This window comes from Equus caballus, chromosome 23, assembly GCF_041296265.1.
Source record: "Equus caballus isolate H_3958 breed thoroughbred chromosome 23, TB-T2T, whole genome shotgun sequence".
Taxonomy (NCBI): Eukaryota; Metazoa; Chordata; class Mammalia; order Perissodactyla; family Equidae; genus Equus; species Equus caballus.
Window position 1 is genome coordinate 51,362,153 of NC_091706.1, and position 27,979 is coordinate 51,390,131.

Here is a 27,979-nt window from a genome sequence, read left to right on the forward strand (position 1 = left end):
CTACCAGCTATAAACTCCCCTTGCCTGAAATTCTAACATTTGCAAACTTACTTCCCTTATCTTTGGGAGACTAGAAGACTAGATAGCAAAGAAGTAGAGCTTTTGCAATGACGTCTTGGAAAAATAACAGATGAGAAGAGAAGTTCTCAGAGGACTGGTGAAGAGGAAGGGTGCGGAGCTGAGTAAAAGGCCAAATACTGACTTAGAAGGTAAGAGGTGGGAGTGAAGGAGACCTTGCGAGCGAGACAGCAGGACAAGGAGGAGTTAAAAAATTCCAGAGCTATAAAATGCAAAATGCATTTGGAAGGAGAACCAGACTAAGAAAAAAAAATCATGCATTTTAATATGACGATTATCTGTAACAAAGCAACTCTTGTTGGAATTGCCAGGTAGCCAGATCCTGAAAAGTTTCTGGCCAGCAATGGATGGTAACTGGACATTAATAGTCAGTACCCATCGTTACTAATTTCAGATGTATAAGATGTTGTTGGTATTTATAAGGGTTTTCATAGGTTCACACTGATCGAGGTCCTTTAAACTTTATTTAACTCATGAGGTCTTAAATTCTTCATCTGGGAATTCTCATTTCAGAGAGCTTTCGCAGATTTAACTCCAGTGGCCTTTGTGAGGGACCTGTGATAATTGCAATGTAAGCAGAGGCTAGCGTTTCTTAAGGCATTGCTTTCATATTCTTGCTTATTACAAGGCATTATCCGTTGATTAAATCTGGATTAAATACAATTTCCTTAGTTTTAGGTGTTGAAAGTATGTGAAATCCATAACACCTCGTTTCTTTATACTCAAATATTTGACTTAGTGGTAGTCACTATCTTATTCACCTTTCTCTTGAATTGAGATTTGGGCCTGCCATGGCTATCACAACTGTTTTCTTGAACAGTTTCATGGGGTCATGAGCAAGTCAGCCCGGCATGCATTGCTTCACAACTTCTCTGGAAGTAGATACTTTTTGGGGTCTCCAAGAAGACCAATCTCAGTGTGACTTTTAAGCTCTCTGTCTGTCCAGATACTTATACCAGTTTGGGGAGAATCCATCATATTTAAATTATTTCTTTTTATAATTATCCTGAAACCCTCACAGTTCTTCAAAACAGAAGCATTTGAGTTCCTTCTCACTAACAGATTTATTCTCTCTCCTCTTTCGTATCTTTTTCCTCTTTTCTTTAAACTTTTGCTTTCTGAGTTTATCAGAAGTTCCCAACACTGCTCCTTATACCATTTTCTCTCCGTGTGTTAGCAGAGATACTGCCGATGATCACTAACATTTATTCAAACCTCACACCCTGCTAAGGCATCGTTCCAACAGCTTCAAATGCATTCATGTACTTATTCCTCTCAGCAACCATAGTGGAAGAAAACTACGGCACAAAGAGATTAAATAACTTGCCTAAGTCACTCAGCTGTTAAGTGATGGAGTCCAGACACCTGACATGCAGGCTGCCACTTCTTATACCCATGTCCACTGCAGGCATCACTGGTTTGTCATGCATTTTTGCTGCTCAGTCGTCATGAATGTAACCCAGAATCCGAGTCTGAGCAGTACTCCAGGAAGACCCTGCCAATTGCTAGTTTAGGCTTCAGAATCTCAAACCTATTTGCCAGTTATGCATCCTTTCTGGAGCTCTCAAGTCGTCTCCAACCCTGCCTCCTGCAGTCCTTGTTCCTGTCATTGCCCAGGATCCCAGTCATCGTCAACATGTCTTCTCATTCTCCTGCAGAATGAATGCCTGTGCACGCTTTTTAGCATAGATTGCCTTTACCTGAACTGTGAGAATCTGAAGCCTTGTAAGTACAATTCATTTTTAATGGCTAAGGATAGTAAAGAACCATTTTCAAATGATGTTTGCGACTCATAGTGTTAGAAGAATTGAAAGAAGACCCATTTGATTCATTTAGTCAATGAGTCAACAAATATTCACTAAACCTGGATTAATGAGCATTTGCTAACTACCATAACAAACAAAACCATAAGTATATGATGGCTAAAATATGATAGGTTATTTCTTGCCCACATAAAGTCTAAAACAAATGATTGCAGAGGAGAGTCTTTGTGGTTTGGGTCAAGAAGTGGCACACTTCACTTCTGTTGATGTTCCATCTGCTGAAACTCAGTACCTTGCCCACACCCAACTGCAGAGAGGCTGGGAAATGACCTAGCTGTGTGCCCAAGAAGAAGAAAAGGATTTAGTTAGGAGCATATCAGTCTCTGCCATGGCTTCTAGAGTGGGAGGCCTCATGCTGTTGAAAACAAAGTTTCTATTAGCAAAGGCCTGGACTTCAGCCCTGAGAAAAAGTTACTTACAATGCTCTCTGTTCTTGGCTGCCCTCAAAAAACAACCCTTCCATCGGCTCTGGCTCCTCTCTCAATCACCTTTATACTGGGCCAAAGAGATTTTTCAAGCACATATGTTCAGATTTTTTCCCATTGGGTTTGCATCTTACCCAAAGTCACACATGGAGCATGTGAGCCAGAGCCCAGATTGTGCACAGGAATGTATTTTGGAGCATTGGTGCCTGGGACTGCTCATCTGTGCCTGTCTGTCCCTCCGGTTACTCCTCTTTCAGGATCAGGACAGCAGCAAACTCCTCTGCCCTGAGGCATCACGGGGCCGTGCTCCTTCACACCATTGGATCCCGACACACGAGATTTAGCTACACCTTAGGTTCACCCTTTGTGCAAGCGCTGTGCTTGCTTACTGGGGAGGCTCCAATTTCCCCTGCTCCATGTCAGTTCAGACAGGAGGAACCATAATCCAAAGGCTAAGGGGTATGATGAGTCTGAAGGAGCTGAGCAAAAATGATTCTCTTAATGCTTCTGATTCTGTGTGTGACACTCCTGAAGGGCCTTGATTCCTCATATTAGGCCTGATGAATTGAAAAGTTTGCCTTTGTCTCCATTTCCTTGATTTTCTTAAATCTATACAGATATAAAATTAAGCATTATCTCCTTCTGTGTCATACAACTATAACACAAAGTTATAGATTAAACGAAAGAATAATCTATAAACCCTACCAATTTACATAAAATTAGCACTAATTTAATCTGCTGGCAGATGCTGACTTGCAGAAGTGGAATGGCTGCTTGCAGCACATAGTCCTGATGGCTGAGGTGCAGCTCACACCCCAGCAGCTCTGTGATCATGGCTCAGCTCTCTCAGCACCTTTTTATGATGTGTCATGACCTTTTTTCTTTGTTTGTTTTTTGCCAGGGAAGATTGGCTCTGAGCTAATATCTGGTGCCAATCTTCTTCTTTTTGCGTGAGGAAGATTTGCCCTGCACTAACATCTCTGCCAGCCTTCCTCTATTTTGTATGTGGGTCGCCACCACAGCATGACTGCTGACGAGTGGTATAGTTCCACATCCAGGAACCAAACCGAGTTGCCAAAGCAGAGCGTGCCAAACTTAACCACTAGACCACAGGGCCAGCCCCATCATGACCTTTTTTTTAAGCATTCTCTTAGCACAAACATATAACTTATCATTTCACATTAGTTAACTTCCGTAATGAAAGTAATAGTCGTTAATGTGAATGTAATCAAACACAAACACAGGCATGGCATCACACAACAGAACTTATTCATCAGGTGATCACCCAAGTGATTTAAAATAGGCTTATATTTTTGTTGTTGGTTTTTTGTCTTTTGTTTTTGAGGAAGATTAGCCTTGAGCTAACATCTGCCACCAACCCTCCTCTTTATACTGAGGAAGCCTGGCCCTGAGCTAACATCCATGCCCATCTTCCTCTACTTTATATGTGGGACGCCTGCCATAGCATGGCTTACCAAGCAGTACAAGTAGTTCCGCACTGTGATCTGAACCAGCAAACCCCGGGCCGCCAAAGTGGAATGTGCGAACATAACCACCGCACCAGGGGACCAGCCCCTGTTGTTGGTTTTTTTCAACTGACCATTAAAATAAGAGCTCTAACTTGAAAATTCCAAATAGAGGACCAGTAATGATCTCTCAAAAGAAATCTCCTCAGCTCTCACCAGGAATCAGGGAAATAAGTTAAAGAAAAACTAGAGGAGTGTAATTCGTTGGTTCTCAAACCTGGCCACGTATCAGAATCACCCAGGAACTTGTTAAAAACAGAAATTACAGCTTCCATGCCAGAACAGACAACTGCATCAGAAGGCTGAAGCCTCTGCTTCTGCAAACTGGAATGGAACGGTTATGCACACCAAATGAAGCTGTCTCCTTTTCAACCATGATCGAGTGAATCAAAAGGCACCTGAAACCATCTCACGTTTGCCTTACTCTTGGGGTAGGGAGGACCTTAGAGTCCTGAGTCGAAGTCATGGTCTTGTGCAGTGGTTTTAAACCACTTGGGATTCAGATTTAGTAGATTTGGAGTAGGGCTCGATAAGATATCCAAGCTTTCTCGAATAAATGTAAGAGCGTTGGTTGATTAAGAAGTGTTCTTTACATTATAAATTTCTATTGATTATAAATATTTGGATACCTTTGTGCTTTGTCTTTAACAATGGATCATAAAAGTAATAAGAAGTGTAAGTCACCTCTGCTAACAACAGCGACAGGACAAAGGCCATTACTTTTCAGTAAAAGCTCAATATAATTAATTAAGGGCTCGATTTAATTCAGTGACATTTGAATTTTATAGCTGTACACTCACAGCTATTAAAAAACACCTTTATTATTAAAACTCCTGAAGGAAAAATAACTTGGTAATTATGAGCCTGAAACTCTCTGGTCCCTACCCTGCTTTTCCCCATTGGCACAGTTTTTATTACACAGCGAGGCAACTATTGTGTTATAGCAGGACAGATTATGTTTTTAACAAGTGCCCTGGGGGATCTGAGGCCACCAGTCCATAGACAAGGATTTGAGATCCCCTGTAACAAGCATTGGACTCTAGGTCAAAAATCTGGGGTCAAGTTTAGCCCAGCTACTTGCTTGCTCTGTGGCCTTGGACAAAGCATGGAGCCTTTCTGAGCCTAAGTCTCTTGCTTATATAAAAGATAGAAATGCTTTACCTACTTCTCAGGGTTGTTATGAGAGCAAATACAATTCAGATAATGTGCATATCATACCATATGCACACATATATTCACTTAATAGGTATTTATGGAGGACCTACCATGTGCCAGGACAAGGTGGTGGGATAAAGAAGTGAACAAGAGAGATGTGGTCCCCGCTTTTATGGAAGTTACCTGGTAAGGGGCAGGTGGCAAAGAACACACAAATAAATAAAATAAATTCTGACAGTTCTTCTGCTTTTGAAGACAATAAAGTTGGCAGTGAGATATATAAGGACTGGCAACGGACTGAAGGAGCACATGCTTTACATGGAGTGGTTAGGAAAGGTCCCACCAGGATGTAGTCTTTGCACAGAGACATGAATGACCGGAAGAAGATGGCCATGCGGAAGTCTGCAGGTAGAGGATGTCAGGGAAAGGGAAGAACTGGAGAAAATATGCTGATGCTTTGGAGGAAAGAAAAGAAGGCCAGTGTGGCTAGAACACAGGGGAGTGTGGCCTCAGTGAATTGGAGAGGTAGACAGCTGGGCCTCAACACGTAGAGGGCGGTTGGTCATGAAAAGGAGCTTGAAATTTTGTTCTAATTACACTGAAACAGTACCAGGTAATTTAAGCAGAGGAGCTATGTGATCTGATTCATGTTTTAGAAAGATCACTCTAACTGTCATGAGAAGTGTAGTGAAGGAAGAATGGAAACAAGGAGACAGGCTCTGCAGTGGTCCAGCCAGAGAAGAGGGCAGCGTTCGATTATAGCAACAGAGAGGCCGGTTAGATATAGAGTGTGTTTGGAGGTGGAGCTGGGGAGCTTCTTATGGGTAGGGAGTCAAGGAAAATATGCCAATGTGAATTCAGTGTCATTCCAGCTGCATTCTCCTATTATTGCCCTGCATTATTCTCAAAAATCATCATCGTATGAAATCACTCATCTTCACATCAGGTCATACATAATCTCAAGTATATGGAATATAGGTAAAATAAGGGAAAAGGCCCCTAAACAGCCAAAATAGAGTGGAAAGCCTATGAACATATTCAAAGGTGAGCTCCTCACAACCTTGCTAAAGTTTCTGCCTTTAAACATAGTTCTAATAAGCATAATAACCTACGCCTAGAAGACAATTAAAAAGGAGAGAGGAGGTGAAAGAGGGACAGCTTCTAACATGAGGCTGTGTGACAGTGCAAGCAGGAATAAAGGATAAATAAATGAGGGAAAAAACAGAGTGTAAGAAGTAGGTATGAGACTCCAAAGGGCATTAATGAATTACGGTTTACTTCACAGTCAAAGAAGGGACAGAAGAGTGAAGACCAGTGTAGAATGTCCTGCCTGTAAAGCGGTTAAAACAAAATTAAATCCATTTGACTTACGAAAAACTTAAGCTTTGGGTATATAAAAATGATTTCATGTGGACCCTGATTTCCCCAAGCGCTCAGTAAAGGAATCTTTTCATTGTATTTTGTGGTCATGTACACAAAGTGCTGTATTTTTGTCCCCAGCTGATAAAGGCCTACTAAGGTGTAATGTACACAGAACTTCCACTGCTGGAAAGATGGCATAGATGTACTTTCCCCTATTCCTCCTGCTATATACAACTAAAATCCACGGACATTATGTAAAACAAACATAAGAAGACTGAAAAGTGGAGAGGAGAAAGCAGACTGGCTAGGGACCTTGAGAACTGGAACGACACAACTGTTACTTCCTTGGGTTTACTTTTTCCCTCCTAAATTCCAAACTGGGAGCTGAAGAAGCCAACCACCAGAAAATGCGAAGGGAACAGAAAAAAAATGCCCCAAATAAAGACTGTTCTCTCTAGCCAAAGGACCAGGAGTGGGGCAGCCTAGTAAGACAGAAGACTTTGGAAAATGCTGCTCTACTTCAAACACCACAGAAAAGACTGTGGTCTCCCGCCACCCACACCAACAAAAGCTGAGTGAGGAGCCTAGACTCCACCTCGTCAGGCTGAAATGAGGTTCTGCAACACCCCCGCGGATGTGGCGTCGAGAAGACAGATTTCATCTCCACCAGGGCGAAGAGCAGAGGGGGAGCCTGGAGTTCCACCCTCACCCTGCGGTGCCTCCTTACTCTTCTCTCTGTGGAGGTGGTAGAGAAGGCCTCCTGGAGAGTCAGGCCTTTCACCCACCCCACCTCCCCAAACGAGACCCCTCCACAGTGGTGTCAGTGGAAACCATATGGGGAGCCAGAAGTCCCAGCCCTGCTCAGCGGGAATGAGGAGTCCCCCACTTGTATGACAAAGGAGGTCAAGTGGAGAGCCTGGACTTCTATTTGCACTGGGTAGAATGAGGTGGCACCTCTCTGCTCCCCCGCCTGAGTGGTTTCAGAGAAAGCCAACTAAAACAGAAGGTTTAAATAAGATCCAGAGTTGCATAACATAATATGAAAATGTCCAGGTTTCAACTGATAATCACTCATCATACCGAAAACCCGCTTTCATCACTCTTATTCAACATAATGCTGGAAGTTCTATCCAGTGAAATAATGCAGGAAAAGGGAATAAAAGGCATACACATCAGAAAGGAAGAAATAAAACTATTACAGATGAAAGGATTGCCTACTTAGAAAATACCAAGGAATCTACAAAAAATCCTAGAACTAATATGTAAGTTTAGCAAGGTCATAGGATATACAAAAATCAACTGTACACAGAAAGTGAAAATACAAAGTCATTTACTATCCCTCAAAAACCCAAAATAATTAAGTATAAATCTAACAAAAGGTGTATGGGACTTGTCTACTGGAAACTACAAAACTCTGATGAAATAAATTAAAGGAGATCTAAATAAATAGACATATTCAAGGATTAGAAGAGTCAACCAGTTAAAGATGTCAATACTCCCCAAATTGATATACTGGCTTAATGTAATTTCTATCAAAATTCCAGCAAGATTTTATAGTTGTAGACAAGATTGTTCTAAAATTTACATAGAAGCAAAGAAACTAGAATAATGAAGAAGAAGAAAGTGGGGAGAATCAGCCTACCGGATTTCAAGATGAATTACATAACTACAGTAATTAAGACTGTGCGGTATTGGTAGAGGGATAGATGCATAGATCGGGGGAATAGAAGGGAGAACCCAGAAATAGATCCACAAAAATATGACCAACTGATTTTGACAAATGTACAAAAGCCATTCAGTGGAAGAAAGACAGCTTGTTCAATAAATGGTGCTGGAGCGATTGGACACCCATAGGAAAAAACAAGTGAACTTTGACCGAAGTCTCACATCTTATGCAAAAATTCACTCAAAATGTATCACAGACTTAAATGTAAAATGTGAACCTATGAAACTTTTAGAAAAAAATAGGAGAAAATCTTCACTATCTAGGTCTAGCCAAATAGTTCTTAGACTTAACATTAAAAGCATGATCCATGAAAGAAAAGCTTGATAAATTGGACTTCATCAAAGTTAACAAACTTTTGATCTGTGAAAGACTCTGTAAAGAAGATGAAAAGAAAAGCTACAGACCTGGGAGAAAGTCTCGGCAAAGCACATATCTGACAAAGGACTAGTATCTAGAATATAAAGAACTCTCAAAACTCAACAGTAAAAAAAATGAACAACCCAATTAGAAAATGCTCAAAGGATATGAAGAGACATTTCACCAAAGAGAATATAAAGATGGCAAATAAGCCCATGGAAAGATATTCAACATCATTAGCCATTAGGGAAATGCAAATTAAAACCACAATGAGGTATCACTATACGCCTATCAGAATGGCCAAAATTAAAACTAATGACGACAGCAAATGCTGGCAAGGATGCAGAAAAACTGGATAGCTCATACATTACTGGTGGGAATGTGAAATGATACAGCCACTCTGGAAAACAGTTCAAGTATCTTAAAAAAACTAAACATGCAACTACTATATGACCTAGCAATTACACTCCTGGCATTTATCTCAAAGAAATGAAGACTTATGTTCACACAAAAATTTGTACAGGAATGTTTATGGCAGCTTTATTTGAATAGACAAAATCTGGAAACAACCCAGATGTCCTTCACCAAATGAATGGCTAAACAAACTGTGGTACGTCCATACCATGGAATACTACTCAGCAATAAAAAGGAACATGCTATTGATATACACAACCATGATACCATGTGAAACCTGGAAGAATCTCCAGAGAATTAATCTGAGTGAAAAAAAAAACAATCAAAAAAGGTTATGTACTGTATGATTCTATTTATATAACATTCTTGAAATGACAAAATTATAGAAATGGAGACCAGATTAATGGTTGCCAAAGGATTAAGTGGGGTTTGGGCCAGCATAAGGGACCCTTGTAGTGATGGAAATGTTCTTTAGCTTAACTTTATCAATGCCAATGTGCTGGTTACAATATCGTACTCTAGTTACAATATCCTACCCAAGATACTACCATTGCGGGAAACAGCAGAGGGTACACAGGATTGCTCTGTGTTATTTCTTACAACTACATGTGAATCTACAGTTATCTCAAAGTGAAAAATTTAATTTAAAAAAAAAAGTCCTTAAAAATGGAAGGTATGGGATCATTTGTTAATTTAATGATAAAATGCACAAAGCATTCCAACTTGTTGGATAACATGCACTATCCTCAGATTCTTCGATCCTTGTTCTTTTTCTGACAATTCTACGGTAGGTGGATGGGTAGTTGCTTCCACTACTGGTGGAAGCAGTGGTTGGGTGGATGCTTTTTATATTGTGCTGTTACAATTTTTTCAAAGGAACACATGGTTAGTGGAAAAAGCCTGGGTATACCAGTTGTTCATTGTGGGTCACTGCATGTTGCAAGAGAATGACCCAAGCCTACAGCTACCATCTAGTAAAATCTCACATTCCTTTTCATCTTCAGGAAAGCCGCTAGTGAAAACATCACGCGTGACCGTCATCAACACGGAGGAGCCCGCGATCACAGTCGATGTAGGAAGCACCATCAAAACAGTGCGAGGAGTGAATGTGACAATTAACTGCCAAGTTGCAGGTGAGAAATTCATTCTTGTGTTAATTCATTTGTTCAGATATTAATGGAGCCCTGTGCTAGATTAGCAAAGAGATTAAATACAAATTCTCCTTTCTGGGATTCAGGCCTAGCAGGAAAGCTAAGGCATGAACCTCAGTCCCTCTGAACATGGAAAGTTCTACAGAAGTTTAGAGGAGGAGGGAGTAATTCAGACTGGAACAGATGTGGTAGAAGAGGTGGTTTTTTATCTCAGCCTTGCACACTGATAGGATGTGAACATGCCAAGACGGAGGCAAAGGGTGTTCCAAGTGGATGAAAGAGTGTGAGAAATTTATGGTAGCAGGAAAGCCTCAAGACTGTAAGGAACAGTGTGTGCTTTGCTCTGGCTGGAGCCCAGAGTACAGAAATGGTGTGGAGGGGCTTAAACTTTAGTAAGGTGGGTGGCAACTACGCTGTGGGAGACCTTGAATGCTTGGCCAGAGACAGATAAAGAGTGACCTTAAGGAGCCATACTTCCAGAAGAGTAAGCCACCAGCAGTGCATAAAATGGATTGAAGAAAGGAAATGCCAGAAGAGAGAAGCCAGTTTAAGAAGTCATCATAGTAGTTTAGAGGGGAGGTTATAGGGGCCTAAACTCAGGGCAGTGGTGGTGGAAAGGTAAGGAGTGGAGGAACATGGGAGAGATGGCACATGTAAGACCAACAGGAACCTGGAGCTTCTGCACATCACAAGTGGGTGGGAGTCATTCAGGAAAATAGCCAGTGCTGTTAGGAGTCGTGACATAGCATTACCCTCGGGTTGGCCTTGCAAACTCAGAGGCCTATAGAGACCAGAACATCACTGGGAAGTGGAGGAGTACTGGACAATAGGGGGTGGCAGTATGCACTTTATAAAGTATGCCTTCAATTAAAAAGCCAGAAACATCAATGGAGAGCCAAATGAAGCCCAGCTGCTAATTCTGCCCAGCTGTGGACCACTAGTCTGTGACATCTACCTTAAGGGTTTTCACTCCTCAGTGCAAAGAAGAAATGAGTGGCTCCTGTGCCAGGGCCCAGCTTCAGTCCCCTGATTGCTGTCCTCATACCCTACTGTGGCATACCCAAACCCCGGCTCCCTGGTCATACCCGTCTGCAGAGGGGACAGGCAGTGGTATCCGCTGCTCCGGAGGTTTCTTCATTGAGATCTCAACCCCACCATCAGAGGTTTTACCTCCACTTGTGATTTATAAGGCCGGAGAACCCATTTCAGAATAAGTAGGAGGAAGATCTTAATCTAGAGCATGTTGTTTACAAAGAACGGCCAGGTCTGGTTTTCTCTGAAATGTCCTGGTAGCTCCAGGAAGCCAGAAATATAAACTTATCTCTGGCATTGTACATTAGCCGCTTCTTTTTGTAAAGCTTTCCTTGGCCTCCTGTGTGTTCAGCCTCTTCAGTGAAACCTTCTAGAACCAAATCCCTTTAGGCCCTGTACTCCCAGGGGGGGAGTAAGACAAATCCCTGACAGGGCTTCCCATGAGTGAGCTGTCCCTCTGCGCAGGGACTGGTGGGGCAGCTAGGGCCTTTGTGCAGAACCCTCCCTCCCACCTGTCACTATGAACACGCGCCTCGGACACAACGCGGACTGGAGATAGAATGGACTGTGTTGGGTCTCTCCTTGAGAGTTGAATTGGTAGGAGTAAAAGAATGGGGGGCAAAGAGTGGCGAAACAAGGGATCGGGCATTTAAAGAAGATTGAGAGAACAGAGTCCAGGTAGGGAAGTATTTCCCATGGGGAGCCCAGGACACTACAACCAGCTTTGGCCAACTCTTCTATGCCGCTTGGGGCCCTGTCTCCCCGACTCCATCCAGAGACTCGTTCTTGGTAACCTTATAGTGAGATCTGAGGTGGTTGTGTCCAGTTTTTGCCTGGCCATGCACATTACATTCTTTATTTTTATTTTTATTCATAGAACTATTTGTATTAATCATGGTTAATTAAAATAAATCTTTGTGTCTCTGTCATTATACCTTTTGTTCAATAAGATATATATTCAAAGTGGGTGGGAAAGAGCCTGCTTTTGATTACACAGATGGTCTGTGAGTTAATTGCACAAAGAAATCATCCTTGAGCTGAGTCTCCAGTCCAAACACTGACAGCTGGAATGCTAGATGGCAGAAGGAACCACTTCTACTTCGCTGCTACAAGTGGCTCTATGGCTCTCTTACGGCATAATTTCAATGGCTGTGTTGTAGTCTATTTTAAGAATATTACATAATTTACATGGAATAACTCATGTCCTTACATATTTTAGTTGTTAGCAGTTTTTCCTTAAATAACTCTTTGCACATGTATGCTTTCAACTTGTGAAAGGCAGCCTCGTGAATCCTTTCCAACTCTTAAACATAAAAAATATTAAGCAATGAGTATGATGAGACTTTTTCTCAAAAAGTGATCCAATGCACCATACCACTCCCATACTTGTTGTCTATTTGAGAAGAGCTCAGAAAACGGAATAGAAGATAAAGGGTTGGGGAAGAAGGGAGTGTTTCAGTCATTAGGAACTGATGTGCAAAGGGCTTGAGGTAGGAAGAGCATGCTGCATCTGAAGGAGTAAAATATGGCTGGTGTATTATAGACAGCAGAGAAGAATGTAGCATGACGTGGCTAGAGGATTGGGGAGAGTAGGCAGGGGCTAGATCTTACACACTCTCATAGATTATGGTACAATTTGAAATATTATCCTAAGAGGAAAGGAAGCTTTTGAAGGAGTTACCTAGGAGATAAAATTGTCAGGACTAGTGATGCAGAAATAAATAACTGAGAAATCAATGATGAGCAGTATATTAGTTAGGGAACTCTAGATTCTGGTAACAAGTAGACCTCCAAATATATAATGGATCAAACACAATAGAAGTTGATTATTGCTTACCTAAGAGTCTAGTCTTCCTATTCAGCTGCCCCACACAGCCATTCAGGGTCACAGAATGCTGGTGCCTCTTTTATCGGAAACACCTGCCCTCTGAGGTCTGCCTGAAGGTTATCTCTGTCCTGTCAACCAGAAGAGGGAAAACCCAAGTAGTGGGGGATGGTTGGGAAGGCTTTTAAGGGCCACACCCAGAAGTAGCACACATCACTACTTCTCACATTCCCTCTTAGGCACAGGGCCACTCACAACCACAGGGGATGCTAGCAGTGTAGCCTAGATGGGTACCCAGGAAAAAGAACAAAACAGGTTTTGTGAACAGCTATCAGTGTCTGCCACAGTCATTTTGGAGAAATGTGGAAGGCTGAAAACCTGCTTCCCAGACTTCCATGGTTCTTTAGAATAATTGCCAAGGCTGACATTTAAGTTACTGAATCCTTTCCTTTTCTTGCACCAAGCCATCAAAGAAGCTTCTAGAACTTATGGTGTCAAGGTGTACCTTTCAGTGAACGCCCCACCTCGAGATGTTGACAAGCTGCTATGGGGCAAGCAGCCTTCCAAATATAACAAGTGGTCTAGTTAACAAGAATATCCTGCCTGGGATTTAAAAAAATATTATAGCATCACCCTACCAGGCAGCTCAGTGGAGATTAAAGGCCCTAATCCTTATAATCATATCAAGTTACAACCCATTATGACTAGACTCATTTATTGATCCTTTCAAGAAACAGGGAGAGCATTGTATTGTTGATAAGATATGCCACAAAGGGGTAACAGTAAAAGCAGGTTCTTTTCTTTCCCTTTTTTAGACACAGATCATACCAGGGAGTCCAGAGTGTGGAGCCTTTCCAAGTAACGTGTCAACAACATAGCTTTGGACTTTGTTCTGTGGTAGAGTGTATTTTCTGTCATTTTTCAGACATTTCTTTCTGTAGAGTGTGCTGTCACGTCCCAACAGGATAGAAAAAAAATCTCCCACAACCTGACCAAGCTTCTCACCAAGAAGAGAGCTAACAAAGCCAGTACACGTGGATTCTAGAAACCTCCCTCCTAATGATAATCTTGGTGTTACAGTTACAGCAGAGAGGTTAATTCTGAAAGTAGAAAGGATTTAAGGATTTGACAGTTCAGAAACAATAGGGCAGCAATTCAGATCTTCTCTTAAAGGGGAGTCTGGTATAAGGGCAGGCAGGGTGGGGTACTTGTTAAGATAAGGATCCGTGGCATCAAATGTATGAGTTTGAATCCTCTGCCATTTGTAGGTCACTGATTGGCCATGGGGTGAGGAGAGGGGGGGCGGGGGGGGGTGGCAGGTTAGGAGATCCAAACCAATGTCACTAATGGGGCAGATTTCTTAATCTCTTTGAGTCCCACATTTCTCATTTGTAAAATGGAACTAATAATAGTGGATCGTGAAAAATGTGATTATGTTTATAAAATGTTTGGCTTATAGCAAATGTTCAGTAAATGTTCTTTCTCCCTCTAACACGTTCAGGATATTTTTACATAGTTGCTGACCTCGGTGCACTCCTGATGTTTAGGTTTTCTGAACGTTGATATTAGGCATGTGCATCTGGTACCTTTGCAAGGGACTCTGGCTTAAACAAGGGCTGGCGATGCTTTCCAAAGCATCATTGTCTCTTGAGAGAAAAAGGAAAAAGAGCTCAATGACGCCTCATTTATTTTTGCTCTTCCCTTATTCCATCTGTGTTTATAATATGTCAGAGCCAGTCACGGAAGGACTAAAAAGATTCTAAGGCGTCTTTTTTAGTGTCATTCTCTGCCTAAGGCCCACAGTCCCAGGATAGAAGCCCCCAAAATGTGACACCACCAACAGCTCCTCTAACAGCGAGTTCATGCTGCAGGTACACACTTGAGCGAGTCTGAGAGAGGTTTGCTAATAGTTCTATGGAAGAACGATTTCCACATAATTTCTCTTCCGTTGGTACTGCTGTCACTTCTGTGGTTCCAGTTTTGCGGAGTCTGGAGGTTACTTCCTTCTCCTCTTTGCTATCCTAAACATTTCCATCTCTCCCATGAACTGCCCTGCCCTCGCCTGAGGAATTCAGCCCTTTGGGGAAACACCCTGTCTTGTCCTGGTAAACACCCCGACTTCTTAGGGGCAAGAGGCAAAGCATGAGGAAGGGAAGGCAAGAAACTTACACCTACTTCCTGGGGATGTAAGAAACGGCTCCCAGGTCCCTCTCCATCCCTGGTTCTCTCTCTCTCCCTCCTGCTCCTGTGTCTCACCCTCCTTCCTCATTTCCTCTCTCCTCCTGCATCTCTCTGCCTCTGGCTCCCTGCAGGAGCTCTGGCCCTCACCAGAGAAGGACACTTCTGCGAGCAGCAGGGAGTCTTGCTGCAGGATTATGAGTGTTACCCACAGAGAGACCCCCATGATGCTTGGCTCTGGAGACACGTACACCAGGGTCCACAGCACAGTCATGGAGAGAGTGTTCGCTCCCCGGTTCACTTAGTCGTCACACTTTTGTTCGTGAAACTGAAGACCCATTTATTCCACTCCTCTTGCTCTGCCTCTCTGACTCTAGAACAATCTTAGTTCCTGTTAGGGCTATGTGCTTCCTGCCCACAGCCCTCCTTGCAGGAAGGTGCCAGCGATAGTGCTACACGTGAGCAATTCATAGCAAGGGAAATACTTGTAGAAAATAGTTTCTAGGACCTCATTTTTCCTTGCACTTTCAGGAGAGAAATGGCTGGGAGTGTTTTCTTCACCTTACTCTTCAGAGGCTTTCTGAATGCTGTGGATTTTTTTTTTTTAATGTGAAAACAGGTCAGGGGCCAAAGTCCAAGCTGGCATGGCTGGGCATCATGATGCTGTTGCTCTCCCTAGTGATGCTGTCATGAAAATCAGCTTTTCTGCCTCTCACCTGCATCTTTTCTTCAGGTATATTTAGAGACCATGCCAGCCTGGCCCCTCTCGTGCACTCTAGCATCAAGTATCACACTGCGTGCCTCTCCCTGAGGTAGCCAAGTCAGTTTACCCTAGTGATTCTTGTTGAATTATGGGTAATCTGAATAAAAGAGAGGACCAGAGAATCACTCCTCTCTTCCCTATAACAGAAAGAAAGGCCCTACAAATTAGCTAAACACTTTGGCCATCATCTTAGGCCACCACTCCACGCCTGGAAAACCCCATCTGAGGCAGCAGAGCAGCCAGGACACCAGTGAATGCACACAAGACAGCTCATTGTTAGCGAGGGAGCATGAGACCACCCTCCACCTCCACTCCACTTCCTCCCACTGAGAGCTTGGGAACAGTAAGTGCCTAAGGGGCCATAATGAGGGCTGTGGAGCTGGGTGTTACAAAGTAGACTGCAGGTAAATTTTGCTCATCAGATTCAAGGACAACTAACAGGTACACAGGAACTCCTTGAAGATGTCTGTGTCCTCAACAGTAGGCTGCCCATTAAGGGCAACACAGCCCTTGCCCCAGGGGCAAAACCTAGCTCCAACTCAGGGAAAGCACAGGACTAAAGGTCCGGCTCTTTGACTATACCTGGGTTTGACCCCATTTACCAGGATTTGACATTCTAAACATGTTCTGGACACATGGCCCAGAGTTCTGTGAGTAACTTTGTGAGCTGGGTCAGCAGGCTGGGTGGTGCAAGGGATGGAGATTTCTGCTCCCTGGAGACCCTGTGAATTGATGCCACAGACTTCCGTCTCCCAACTTACTCAGAACTCTGCCTCCTATGCCTTCTATGCAGACCATGTTAGAAGGTTTGTCCTAACTGAAGCCTGTTTACCAGCGTGTCAACCACAGGGAAACTTCCTAAAGAATTAAGGCTGTCCCCATCTTAGTCCACTCAGGCTGCTATTACAAAATACCATAGACTGGGTGGCTCACAGGACAGAAATTTATTTCTCATAGTTCTGGGGGCTGAGAAGTCCGAGATCAAGGTGCCAGCCCATTCAGTTCCTGCTGAGAGCTCTTTTCCTGGCTTGCAGACAGCTGTCTTCTTGCTCTGTCTTCACATGATGGGGAGAGAGAGAGCTAGCTCTCTGGTCTCTATAAGGGCAGTAATGCCATCATGAGGACTCCACCATCATGACCTCATCTAAACCTAAATACCTCCAAAGAAATGCCACCACATTGAGGGTGGTTAGGACTTCAACATATGAATTTGGAGGCACACATTCAATCCATAACACCCCTAGAGGACAGAGCCTGTCCTTTGGACAGACTTCCAAAGATAGTTACCCCCAGCTCTCTCTCACAAGATAGTCAACTTGGATAGAGAAGGGAGCAGAGTCCTTTCTTTTTATCTTTCTTCTTCTCTGGTGCTACTGATACATAGTTCCGTGTTCTCTTGGTCTAAGAAAATACACAGGCTTCAAAAAACTACAGGCTTGCTCTCTGCATATAGTGTCAACTCTGGGAAGCATCCCGCAGCTCACTCTTGTCTGGTTCATGAATCTAGTAACATTTTGTAGCTTGTAGCTTTTTATCAAAGTGTCATATTGTTACCCCAGCCCCTGGCCCCATATGACATTAAATCTATACAGAAAAGTACACATATCATAAAGGTACCAGGCTCACCAAACCAGCCCCAGGTCAAGAAACAGAGAATTACCAGTGGCCAAGCCATTCCCTCTACTCTCAGTCACAACCCCTCCCCATCCACCCCATCCTCTCAGAGGAACCCCCAACCTGACGACTAATAGCATAGATTGATGTTGTCAGTTTTTGTTTTTTACTTACAGAAATCATTTCATACAGTGTATATCCTTTTGTGTCTGGATTTTCTTACTCAGCATCATGTTTGTTTCACATAGTTGTCAATCATTCGTTTTTGTTGGTGTGTAGATTTGGTTCTTACGTCTTTATAATGTTTTCTCCAAAGACTCTGGGTGCTCTCCTCCCGCCCTGCCAAGTGCCCTTTGTCAGCTGCCTGCTTCCTCTTCTTTTAACCGGCCTGCCTCTTCCTGCCTCGTCAGTGTAAGTTTTAAAAGGCAAAAGATCTCAAGACAACCAAGAAGTCTGAGGCATTATTTAGTTTGGCCAAAGGATGGTAGAAGACGCCCCGGCAGATGCTTCCTGCGGAGCAGCCCAGGGGAGGGCCGGCCTAGAGGCCATAAATGCCTCTGGGGTCACCTGAATGTGTTGAGCCCATGAGTTTATTTTTTTTTCTTCCTAGGTGTGCCTGAAGCTGAAGTCACTTGGTTCAGGAATAAAAGCAAACTGGGCTCCCCTCACCATCTGCATGAGGGCTCCTTGCTGCTCACAGACGTGTCCTCCTCGGATCAAGGCCTGTACTCCTGCAGGGCAGCCAATCTGCACGGAGAGCTGACTGAGAACAGCCAGCTGCTGATCCTAGGTAAACGCCTGGAGGCCAGCTGCCCCTAGGGGAGCCACTGGGGGAGACTGTCCAACCCACCCTCCACCTCCTCTTTTCCCTGATCCAGTTGAGTGCATAATGGTGAAATCAATATCCCTTCCCTTCTCCCCGCCTTAGGGCCTTCGGATAGAAAGAGCACAGACTTTGGGGCCAGGCAGACATGAGTTTGAACCCTGGCTCTACTGCTTACTCACTCTGTGCCCTGGGGCAAGTCACTTAACCTTGCTAAACTTAGATGCTGGTCTCTGTGGGGAAACTTGCAAAACGAGGATTGCCCGCCCACGTGGGGTGGGGGAGGGTTAAACAGGGGAACCAAAAGTAAAGCAGTTATTCTTCACTCCTCCCGTGTGAAGGACTTTTTTAAGAATCAGATGAAAACTATAGATTACACCCTTCAGAAAAATTCATACATGCAAAATTTTTTCATGTAAGTTCAGGAAGTTCATAGTCTAGTCCACCTAAAGTCTGTTCGGGCTGCTAAAACAAACTAGCAGAAACTGGATAGCTTATAAACAACAGAAATTTAATTCTCACACTTGCAGAGACAAGTCCAGCATCAGGGTGCCAGCACGGCCAGGTTCTGGTGAAGGCCCTCTTCCGGGTGGCAGATGGCTGCTTCTTGCTGTGTCCTCATGTAGCAGAAGGGACCAGCCAGCTCCTGGGGCCTCTTTTATAAGGGCATAATTCTCATGACCTAGTCACCTTCCAAAGGCCCCACTACTTCATACTGTCACCTTGGGGGGTTAGGATTTCAACATATGAATTTAGGGGGACACAAACTATAGCACCCCCAAACGTAAGAACCCTGATTAAAGAGTCTAGCACAGTTCCTGGCATAAAATAGGTATTTAAAAATAACCATTGCTGGGACACCATCCCCTAATCGCTGTTGCCCTGTGCTGGACTCAGCCATGTTACAAGCTATAAGTCTTTTATCCCCTTGACTAGAAATCCTTTGTTTCGCTTCTCCACGGAATCCGGGAGTTGGTGGAATAGAGCAAAAAGGCTTGTTTTTGTCTTACTTGTTTTTAAAAAATGCACTTATGCCAGCTTTCTCACCAAGAGAAAGCTATCGTTCTAAGAAAGAAAAAAACGGAAATGTGAGAAATATGAATAATTACACACCCCACATATACATTATGGACTTCCTCAGGGAAAAATAATTGAACTCTCTGCTTGTATTTTCACACCCCAAATTGATATTGTACAAAAGCAGAGGGTCCCTAGCCCCTGCCCACTCAGATTTCAGAGAGGTGCAGATGGGTTTTCATCTCACCAGTGGCTGCATAAACCTCCAGTCATCTTAGGAAGCCACAGAAAATTGGCCTAGGAAGGATGTCATTTGTTTTGTGTTGAGTTTCGTCTTGCTGAACTGCTAGCATGGAGCCCCGGGTCCAGAGACTATTGCCCCATGCTGAGTTATGGTGCTTACAGTGGGTTTTTCCTCCCTAATTTCCCTTCCTCATTGCCCCTGCTAACAGAAATAAAAGCCTAGGGTGTGTAGCAGCTACTGTAGCTTTGCCAATGACGTGTGTATGTTCTACGAGCCAATTCTTTCAACATTCCGACTCCGATTCAGTGTGACCGCGAACGTGGAGTTTGAACAGCATAACATCTTCCCATTTTAATCAAACTTGACGGGAAAAAAAATCACTATGTAGATTCTCAAGTTTAGGGCTTTTCTTGATCAGAAGTCTTGATTTAGCAATCAGAGTTTGTTAATTTTTATAAGTAATGTCTCTCTTTCTTTTAAAGCAGCCAAAAATGTGGCTTAATTTTTTAACTGAGGGATTTTGTATATAAAGCCGAGGTCTCATACCAAGTTCTGTGACTTAACCTGTAGCATGGAGACTTGAAGTGTAATGAGACGGACTGTCATTCATTTATTCATATAGCCGTTGGATGAATATTCATTAAGCGTTGCCTCTAAGTTCCATGGAGAACTTTAGGATAAATATAAGACCGGACCTCTGTCCTCGGAGAACTTACAGTTCCCCTGGGAAGATCAAATGGACATGCACCAAAGAAGAAAAGTATGATAGAAGCTGTAAGGACATCAGGAGGGGCCAACATTTGTCCCAAGGAGTTCTGATGGTTTTGAAGATGAGACATAACCTCCCGTTTTGGCTCTTAGCAAATAAGCAAAGGCTTCTTGAGTTTTAATATTCTTGAAGGACTATTCAATATTCAATTGCAATATTGAAGGAATTCAATTTCCCTCAATGTTCTTAAGGGAATATTAAAAGGATGGGAGGGAGAGTTTGGGTTTGAGTAGACTATCACCATCACTTCCTAAAATCATGGTATTTCAGAGTAGAAAGAGATCTTGGAAATGATACAATTCCTCGTCATTTTACAGATTAACGTGACTTGCCCAAGTTAGTGCATGACAGAGCCACAGCTCAAACTGAGGGCTCCTGAACCCAAGCGTGATGTTTTTACCCTACCCCATATAAAGGATATTTTTGAATTATATATTATTTATAATATATATATAATGTCTTTACAATTTTTTAATATTGTATAGATATAAAAATCTCAAGCTCATCGTTTTCTGTATGCAGTGGTCTTTGGCAGGCAGGGGCAGAGTAGACAGAAGGTATGTTTCTGAAGCAGACTGTGGTGCCATCACGACTTATTTGCCATCCCTAACAATAACCTAACAAGGTGACAAGCACATAGTAGGCCCTCACTGAACACTGTTGAAATGACCATCAATTACAAGAGCACCACTCCTGCTCCTCTTTCCTCTCCAACAAGTGTTGGAGAAAGAGTGGCAGTTGGTCTTGGGACTGTGAATTGCAGTCCTTCGGGAGATGCCAGAAGACGGGGCACAGGATTCTGCTTCTCTTCCAGGAGAATCTGAGGTCATGCCCTTGCGAGGTTCGGTAGGTGCTTGCCTCTTTACTTGTCCAGTGAAAATGATAAGCAAGCCACTATATTTCCCATTTTTGTCACTCTGGGCTCGGTTAACTGTGACCCCTGATGACTTCAACCCTCACTCCTTATAAGATCCAGAGTAACAAATCATCCCTGTCCTGGTCCTACTTGGGCATAAAAATCCAGACCAAAATGCAAATTAACTTCATAAATGGACCCTTTTCTTTATTAAAAAAAGCCACTCATAGGCTCCTTTTAATAAGAAATTCCTGGAGTGTATCCCTATCTGTGGGGCCAATAACAAATTACCTCCCTCTGAAGGATGTTATAAGAGTTGAATGAAAACTATTGAGCACAGGACTTGGTATATAGTAACTGCTGAAGAAGTGTTGGCTTTTTTAGTGTCTTTATAATATAGATTAATTTACCTACAAATTTATAGGGGCCCAATGATACTGTGATATAAAGCAGTAGACAGTAAGGAACTCCTGAAATCAACAGGCCTGATTCTTATTACTGACTTTATTGTTTCAGACATCAAATATTAAGTTTGAAATTCAAACTCACCTTGATAGGCACACCATCTCTACAGGAAAAATGATGTTAAAAGGCAACACCAATAATGCCTGCCTGCCACAGACACACTTATGCACATGCCCACCTCTTCGTCTCCCCTTAATACGGCCTTTATGCTTTAACCTGCCTGGTTCATGATCTGCTTTCACACAGATCCCCCCCAAGTCCCCACACAGTTGGAAGATATCAGAGCCTTGCTTTCAGCCACTGGACCGAACCTTCCTTCGGTGCTGACATCTCCTCTGGGAACACATCTGGTCCTGGATCCTGGGAATTCTGCTCTCCTTGGTGAGTCCAACCCTCTGGAACATTGGGCAGAAATCCAGGGCTGGACAGGATTTATGGATGGGTGACTGCTTGCAGGTGGGAGGGAGGCAGCAGTGGGGGGTGGCCAACAGGAAATCACTAAATTGCCTACAGAATCCAGACTCACCAGTGGAAACTTGGCTGACTTTCCCTATGAGGTGAGTGCAGTTCTTAGTCTGGACTCTCTCGTCTAGATTCCAGCGTGGCTCCTTTCTGAATCCTCTTGGGCTGATGCCGCAGCCCAGATACTCTCAATCAGATTGACTCACTGAACAGGGAGTAAAGTAAAAAGCGCTGAAAAACAGCTCCTGTATCTCCTCTCGCCTTGCCAACAGCACCACAGGAGACCCCCATAACCTTCTCCCACCTAAATGTCAGCACCTCCCAAAAGCCAGGTAATCTATTTAGCCCAGCTTTCTGTAGGTAGGACCTAAAACCAACCCAGACAGACTCCTCAAGGCAAGTGTTTAAATAACTTCACCAGGTGTAACTTCCCTAGGATGTGTCATTGGGAACCTTCACCAAGTTATTACCACGTGGCTGGTGTCCTTTGGTAGCAGAAAGTCATGCAAGGGCATCAAAGTTCTGGGCCCGACGTACCAGAATCATGGAGATGCGAGGGGAACTTCTACATTCCCACCATGGAGATGGTAATGGTAGAAGAGAAGTATTCCTCTGCCTTCAAAGGCCTGAATAAAAAGCAGGCCTACAAAATGGAGAAAATCTTCATGGTAACTGCATGTCTTCCCAAGTGTCGGTAATAGGAACAAGAATTATTCCATTGGCTCAAAGTGGAAAGTTTCTCTACTCTTCTCCTCACCAACTAGCAAGAAATAGGTCAGTGGGTTCCTGGTCATACTAGAGATGACTTATCAACATAGCCACAGGGCCTGTAGGATTACAGCACACAAAGATTACTTTCCCTTGTCATTCTCATCTGAAATTAGCAAAGAATGCTCATAGTGTATGAGCATATGGAAAAAGCTTCTGATTCCTCTGTTTCTGATCTGGGTAAAAATAAGACACAGATATAGTAACAGGCCACCCTATTCTGTTTCCCGTAACTTATACAAGCTTGGCATTGAGTTGTTCCACATCAAGTTGATGAGAATTCATAGAAGTTTCAAATTGCTTTTTTTTTTTTTTTTGGCTTATAAATGGCAAAGTTATTCCAAATTAAATGTGTGCAGTGTAAACCTTTTTATTTTAGATCCATCACGATGAAGAATTGTCATAACTATTCATCACAGCCCAGTCACTAGCAGGGTATACAGCAATTGTTTATTTTGAAGTTCAATAACTCTTGGGTCACTCAGGTGCTGTTTGGCATGCGGGAAAAGTTAACCTCATATTTTTCCATGATAGCTTTACTTTATTTCTCCCTTATTCTGGAACCATATTTTGTCTCATTTTAGCCATGGGCAATAAGAATTTATTTTGCTTTATGATGCTGCATTCCATTACTAGTTTATGATGCTTTGTTACCTTAGACTGGTATTTAAATCTGTTAAGAGAAACCTTGTACTCTAGTTCACATCCAGACTGCTCCGTTTGAATGAGACAGCAAGTCAACCTCCAGAAGGTGCCTCAGTGTAACTGTGGGGCCAAATGGACTCTCATGGTGAGCGTCAATGTCTCGCCAACACTGTAGAACTAGGAGAGATCCACATGGAATTGTGGAGATAAATTAGGGAAGGATGTCAAGTATCGGGCTCTGAGAAGTAGGTCACTTGAGACAGACCAGAGCCTCATTGTTATGCTCTGCAGCTGAGTACTGAAGGATGGGTGGGAGTCAAATAGGCAGAAAGGAAGGGAAACAGGCACTCAAGGTAAAGAAGATGCCACGAGCCTGGAGATAAAAAGGTGTGAGATGTGTATCAGGTGTCTGTTCAGAAACAGCTGTAAAACACCACTGCCTTAAAACTGATGACAGGCAGCTAAACTGGGATAGAAACTAGGCCATCAAAAGGAGCAAGGCTCAGCTAGAGCTTGTCCACTCAGATTTGGCTCACAGCCTTACCTCAAGCATTCTAATAGCCTCCCTCCATCTCCTCCCCAGCAAGCGCCTCATCCTGATCTGTTAGTCCATTTGTTCCCGTTTGGACCAGCTCCCATCCCTAGCTCCTACTGATGGGCCTTTTAGACAAGAGTGCATGCTCTGGGTACAAGAAATAGGCCAAGGAAGTGATTCTGTGTAGAGTTGCTGAGAACATAGAACAGTGAATGGCGTAAATTGTGGAGGACCTTGATTATTAGACTAAGGAAGCAGATTTACTTGTGAGAATTACTGTGTAAATTTACTAAGGAGATTTACTGTGTGGGAAATGGGGACAGACCTTGAAAGGATTTTTAAGTAGGAGAATAATATAGTTAAAGTCATATTTGAAAGAATTAATCTCACATTCCATAAGAGTAATCAAAAGTGGGAGAGATTTAATGAAGAAACACTATTTTGAGAGAACAGATATTCGAGATCAGGATGGAAATATGTGGCAAAGATACTGTTAATCACCCCTTCCACAGCTAAGATGTCTCTAATCAATCACGACACTGTCACTCAGCCCAGGCACTGCCTTGGGATTCATTTTAACATTCCCGCCAAACATGGTGGCAGCTGATATACGGGATGAAAGCCATTTGCCAACACTGTTGTAGTCAGTAAATGCTGAGATTCCTGTGTATGTATTTCTCCCATCTACGAGATTAGTTGGCTGCAACAGATTCAGAGAACTTCGTGGTTCTGTGGCACAGGGGCAATAACTCATGGACCTTGATTCTCGCGTTTTCACCAGAGGAAGGGGACAAGGAAGATTTGGGGTTTTTAAAGCCACATATCAGAAGCCTTAGGTCTTCTCCATTAAGGCTTGAGTGTTGAGATTCCCAGTAGGTGAGTCTATTCTAGAAATAGCTGTTTTAGTTTTCAGACACTCTGGCACTGATTTCACTTCAAGCCACTGCTGTACCTTTCAAGAAGCAATTTTGATTGAGTGACACATGAATGGGCCCATCTGAGCCTCACTTTCCATAACTGTAAATGAAGACTTGGGACTAGTGAGTGCCTTGTTGCTCTCGCACTCTTTGCTATATGACACAGACGTGGAAGATGCCCAGTGGAGGCTCAGCCATGCCGAGTGGACCCAGCCTAACTGGATCCATTGTCCTAGGCAAGACAGGTGCTAACTTTTTTTGTCCTTGTTTTATAGCTGTCCTTTCTGCAGGGAGTGCCGTCTGCTCTGTAGGGCAAGGCCCATGCCACCACCTTTAGTGGTCCAGGCCCAGGTCGGTGTCACAGGGCAGCAGCATCTCAGGCCTCCCTGCAGAACCAACACCTTTTTGCAGCCTTCTGTTAATGGTGGGTTTTTTTTCGGCACTAAGACCCAAAACTAATATTTCTCACAGTATCATTTATAGGTTATTAGCACTGATATTTTCTGAAAAGTAACTTTTATTGGAGTTTTTATTATAAGAGCAATACATCTTCATTGTAAAACAAATAAAAATAGAAGCAAAAAGAAGAAAATAAAAATTTATCTATAATTACCTAGCCCAGAGGTAACCAGTGCAAGTGTCTTTTTCCTAGCACATTATACATATCTTTTTGTCTAAAATGAAATCATACTCTATATACTGCTTCTAACTTTTTCACTGAGTGGTGCATAACCAGCATCTTTCCATGTCTCTAAATATTCTTCTACAGTTTCAGGGGGGGGTTTTGTTTGTTTGTTTTGCTGAGGAAGATTCACCCCTGAGCTAACATCTGTTGCCAATATTCCTCTATTTTGAATGCAAGCCACCGTCACAGCATGGCCACTGATAGACTAGTGGTGTAAGTCCTCACCTGGGAACCGAACCTGGGCCACCACAGTGCATTGTGCCAAACTGAATGACTAGGCTACCAGGGCTGGCCCTACAGTTTTATTTTTGATGGCTTCCTATCTTATTCAACCAGTTCTCTAATGTTGAACTTTTAGATTCTTTGCAGTCTTTTGCAATACAAAAACATAGATACGATGAATATTCTTATTCCTAAATCCTTGTGTACATTTTTGTTTACTTAAGATCAATTTCTAGAAGTGGAATTATTGTGTCAAAAGTTTTGTATATTTTAAGTTTTTGCTATATGTTGTCAAATTGCCCTCCAAAAACGTTTTCCCCATTTATATGTCTACCAGCACTACATGAAAATTCCCATTTCCCCAAAATAATTATCAACACTGGTTTACATTTACCATTTTAATTGATGAATTCACAGTAGTATAAAATAAAATACAAAAAATGGTATATTTTGTATTTTTGTTCATTTGATTATGAATCTCAATAATTTTTATTTTTATTGTTTATCAATCATTTACATTCATTTATGAATTGCCTGTTCAGGTCCTTTCTTCATTTTTTGATAGATATTTATCATATTTTATTGATTTGTAAGATACAATACATATTTATACATGTTTGACATATATTTGACGTTAGTTTTTTAACAGGCTATTGAGAGATAATTGCCATATAAGAAATAATATGTATTTAAAGTCTAAAATATGATGTTTTGATATGTGGATACACATATGAAACCATCACCACAATAACATAATGAACATACTCATCATCCCCACAAGTTACCTCCTGCCCTTTGTAACCATTCCTTCCTTCACCTGCCCAACCCCACTCCCACCCCAGGCAACCACTGAGGGGCTGTCAGTATAGATTAGACTGTATTTCCAGAATGTTATAAAAAAGGAATCATCCTTTTGGGGGGTTTGACTTCTTTCACTCAGTACAATTATTCTGACATTCATCCGTATTGTAACAGGCATCAATACGCATTGCTTTTTATCGTGGATTAGTGTTCCATTGTCAGATATGCTACAGTTTGTTTAATCTCTCACCTCTTGAGGGACAGAGTGGTCATTTCCCATTTCTGCTTATTACAAATGAAGCTGCGGTACTTATTCTTGTACTAGTCTTTGTATGAACACATGCTTTCATTTCTCTTGATTAAACACCTAAGAGTGAAACAGCGGGATCACATGGTAGGTATATATTTCACATTTTAAGAAACAGCCCAACTGTTTTCCAAAGTGGTGGTACAACTTTCCATTCCTACAGCAGTGTATGACAGTGCCAGTTTTTCTACATCCTCACCAACACTTGCTATAGTCAGTCCTTTTAATTTTAACATTCTACTAGGTGTGTAGTGGTTTCTTGTAGTTTTAATCTGTATTTTCCTAAAATCTAATAGTGTTGAGCTTCTTTTCATGTGCTTATTTGCCTTCCTGATTTCTTCTTTGGTGCAATATCTATTCAATTTTTGCCATTTTTTTAATTGGGTTTTTTTTTTTGTTTACTTATTATTGAGTTTTAAGAGTTCTTTATATATTTTGGATGCAAGTCTTTTAGCACATATGTGATTTCCAAATATTTTGTCCCAGTCAGTGGCTGTCTTTTCACTCTTAGTGTCTTTCAAACAGCAGAAGATTTTCATTTTGATGAAGTTCAACTTATGAATTTTGTCTTTTATAGATTGTTCTTTTGGCGTCATATTTAAGAAATCTTTGCCTACTCCAAGGTCTCAAGGATTTTCTCCCATGTTTTCTTCTAGAAGTTTTATAGTTCTAGGTTTTGCAGTTAGGCCTATCATTTATTTTGAGTTCGTTTTTATATATAGTGTGAGGTATATACAGAAGTTCGTTTTTATGCATATGGATACTCAACTCATTCCACTACCATTTGTTGAAAAGATTATTCCTTCTCCACTGAATTGCCTTTACACCTTTGTGGAAAATCAGTTGCCCTTATATGTGGGTATATTTCTAGACTATTGTTTCAATGATATGTCTCTTTACACCAATACCACATTCTACCCAATGCCCATGAATCATGAGCTTTTCCAGTCTGGACGTTGGGAACAGGTACTATTCCCTACCCTGTGGGGACACTGGAAACTGGTACCTCTAATTCTTTCCCTCTCCCTGCCTCA

The 27,979-nt window shown here is 42.4% G+C and overlaps 1 protein-coding gene across 7 annotated transcripts in view; it reads left to right on the forward strand.

Annotated features, from left to right (window-relative positions):
• The window catches only part of ADAMTSL1 (ADAMTS like 1), an 859,827-nt gene that overhangs the window by 768,299 nt on the left and 63,549 nt on the right, over positions 1-27,979 (forward strand). For all 7 annotated transcript variants that reach the window (XM_070248240.1, XM_070248241.1, XM_070248242.1 and 4 more), the window contains 3 exons: positions 9,871-9,999; positions 18,040-18,219; positions 21,850-21,984. In XM_070248240.1, coding sequence (XP_070104341.1) covers positions 9,871-9,999; positions 18,040-18,219; positions 21,850-21,984 — 444 coding nt within the window. The remainder of the gene's footprint in view (positions 1-9,870; positions 10,000-18,039; positions 18,220-21,849; positions 21,985-27,979) is intronic.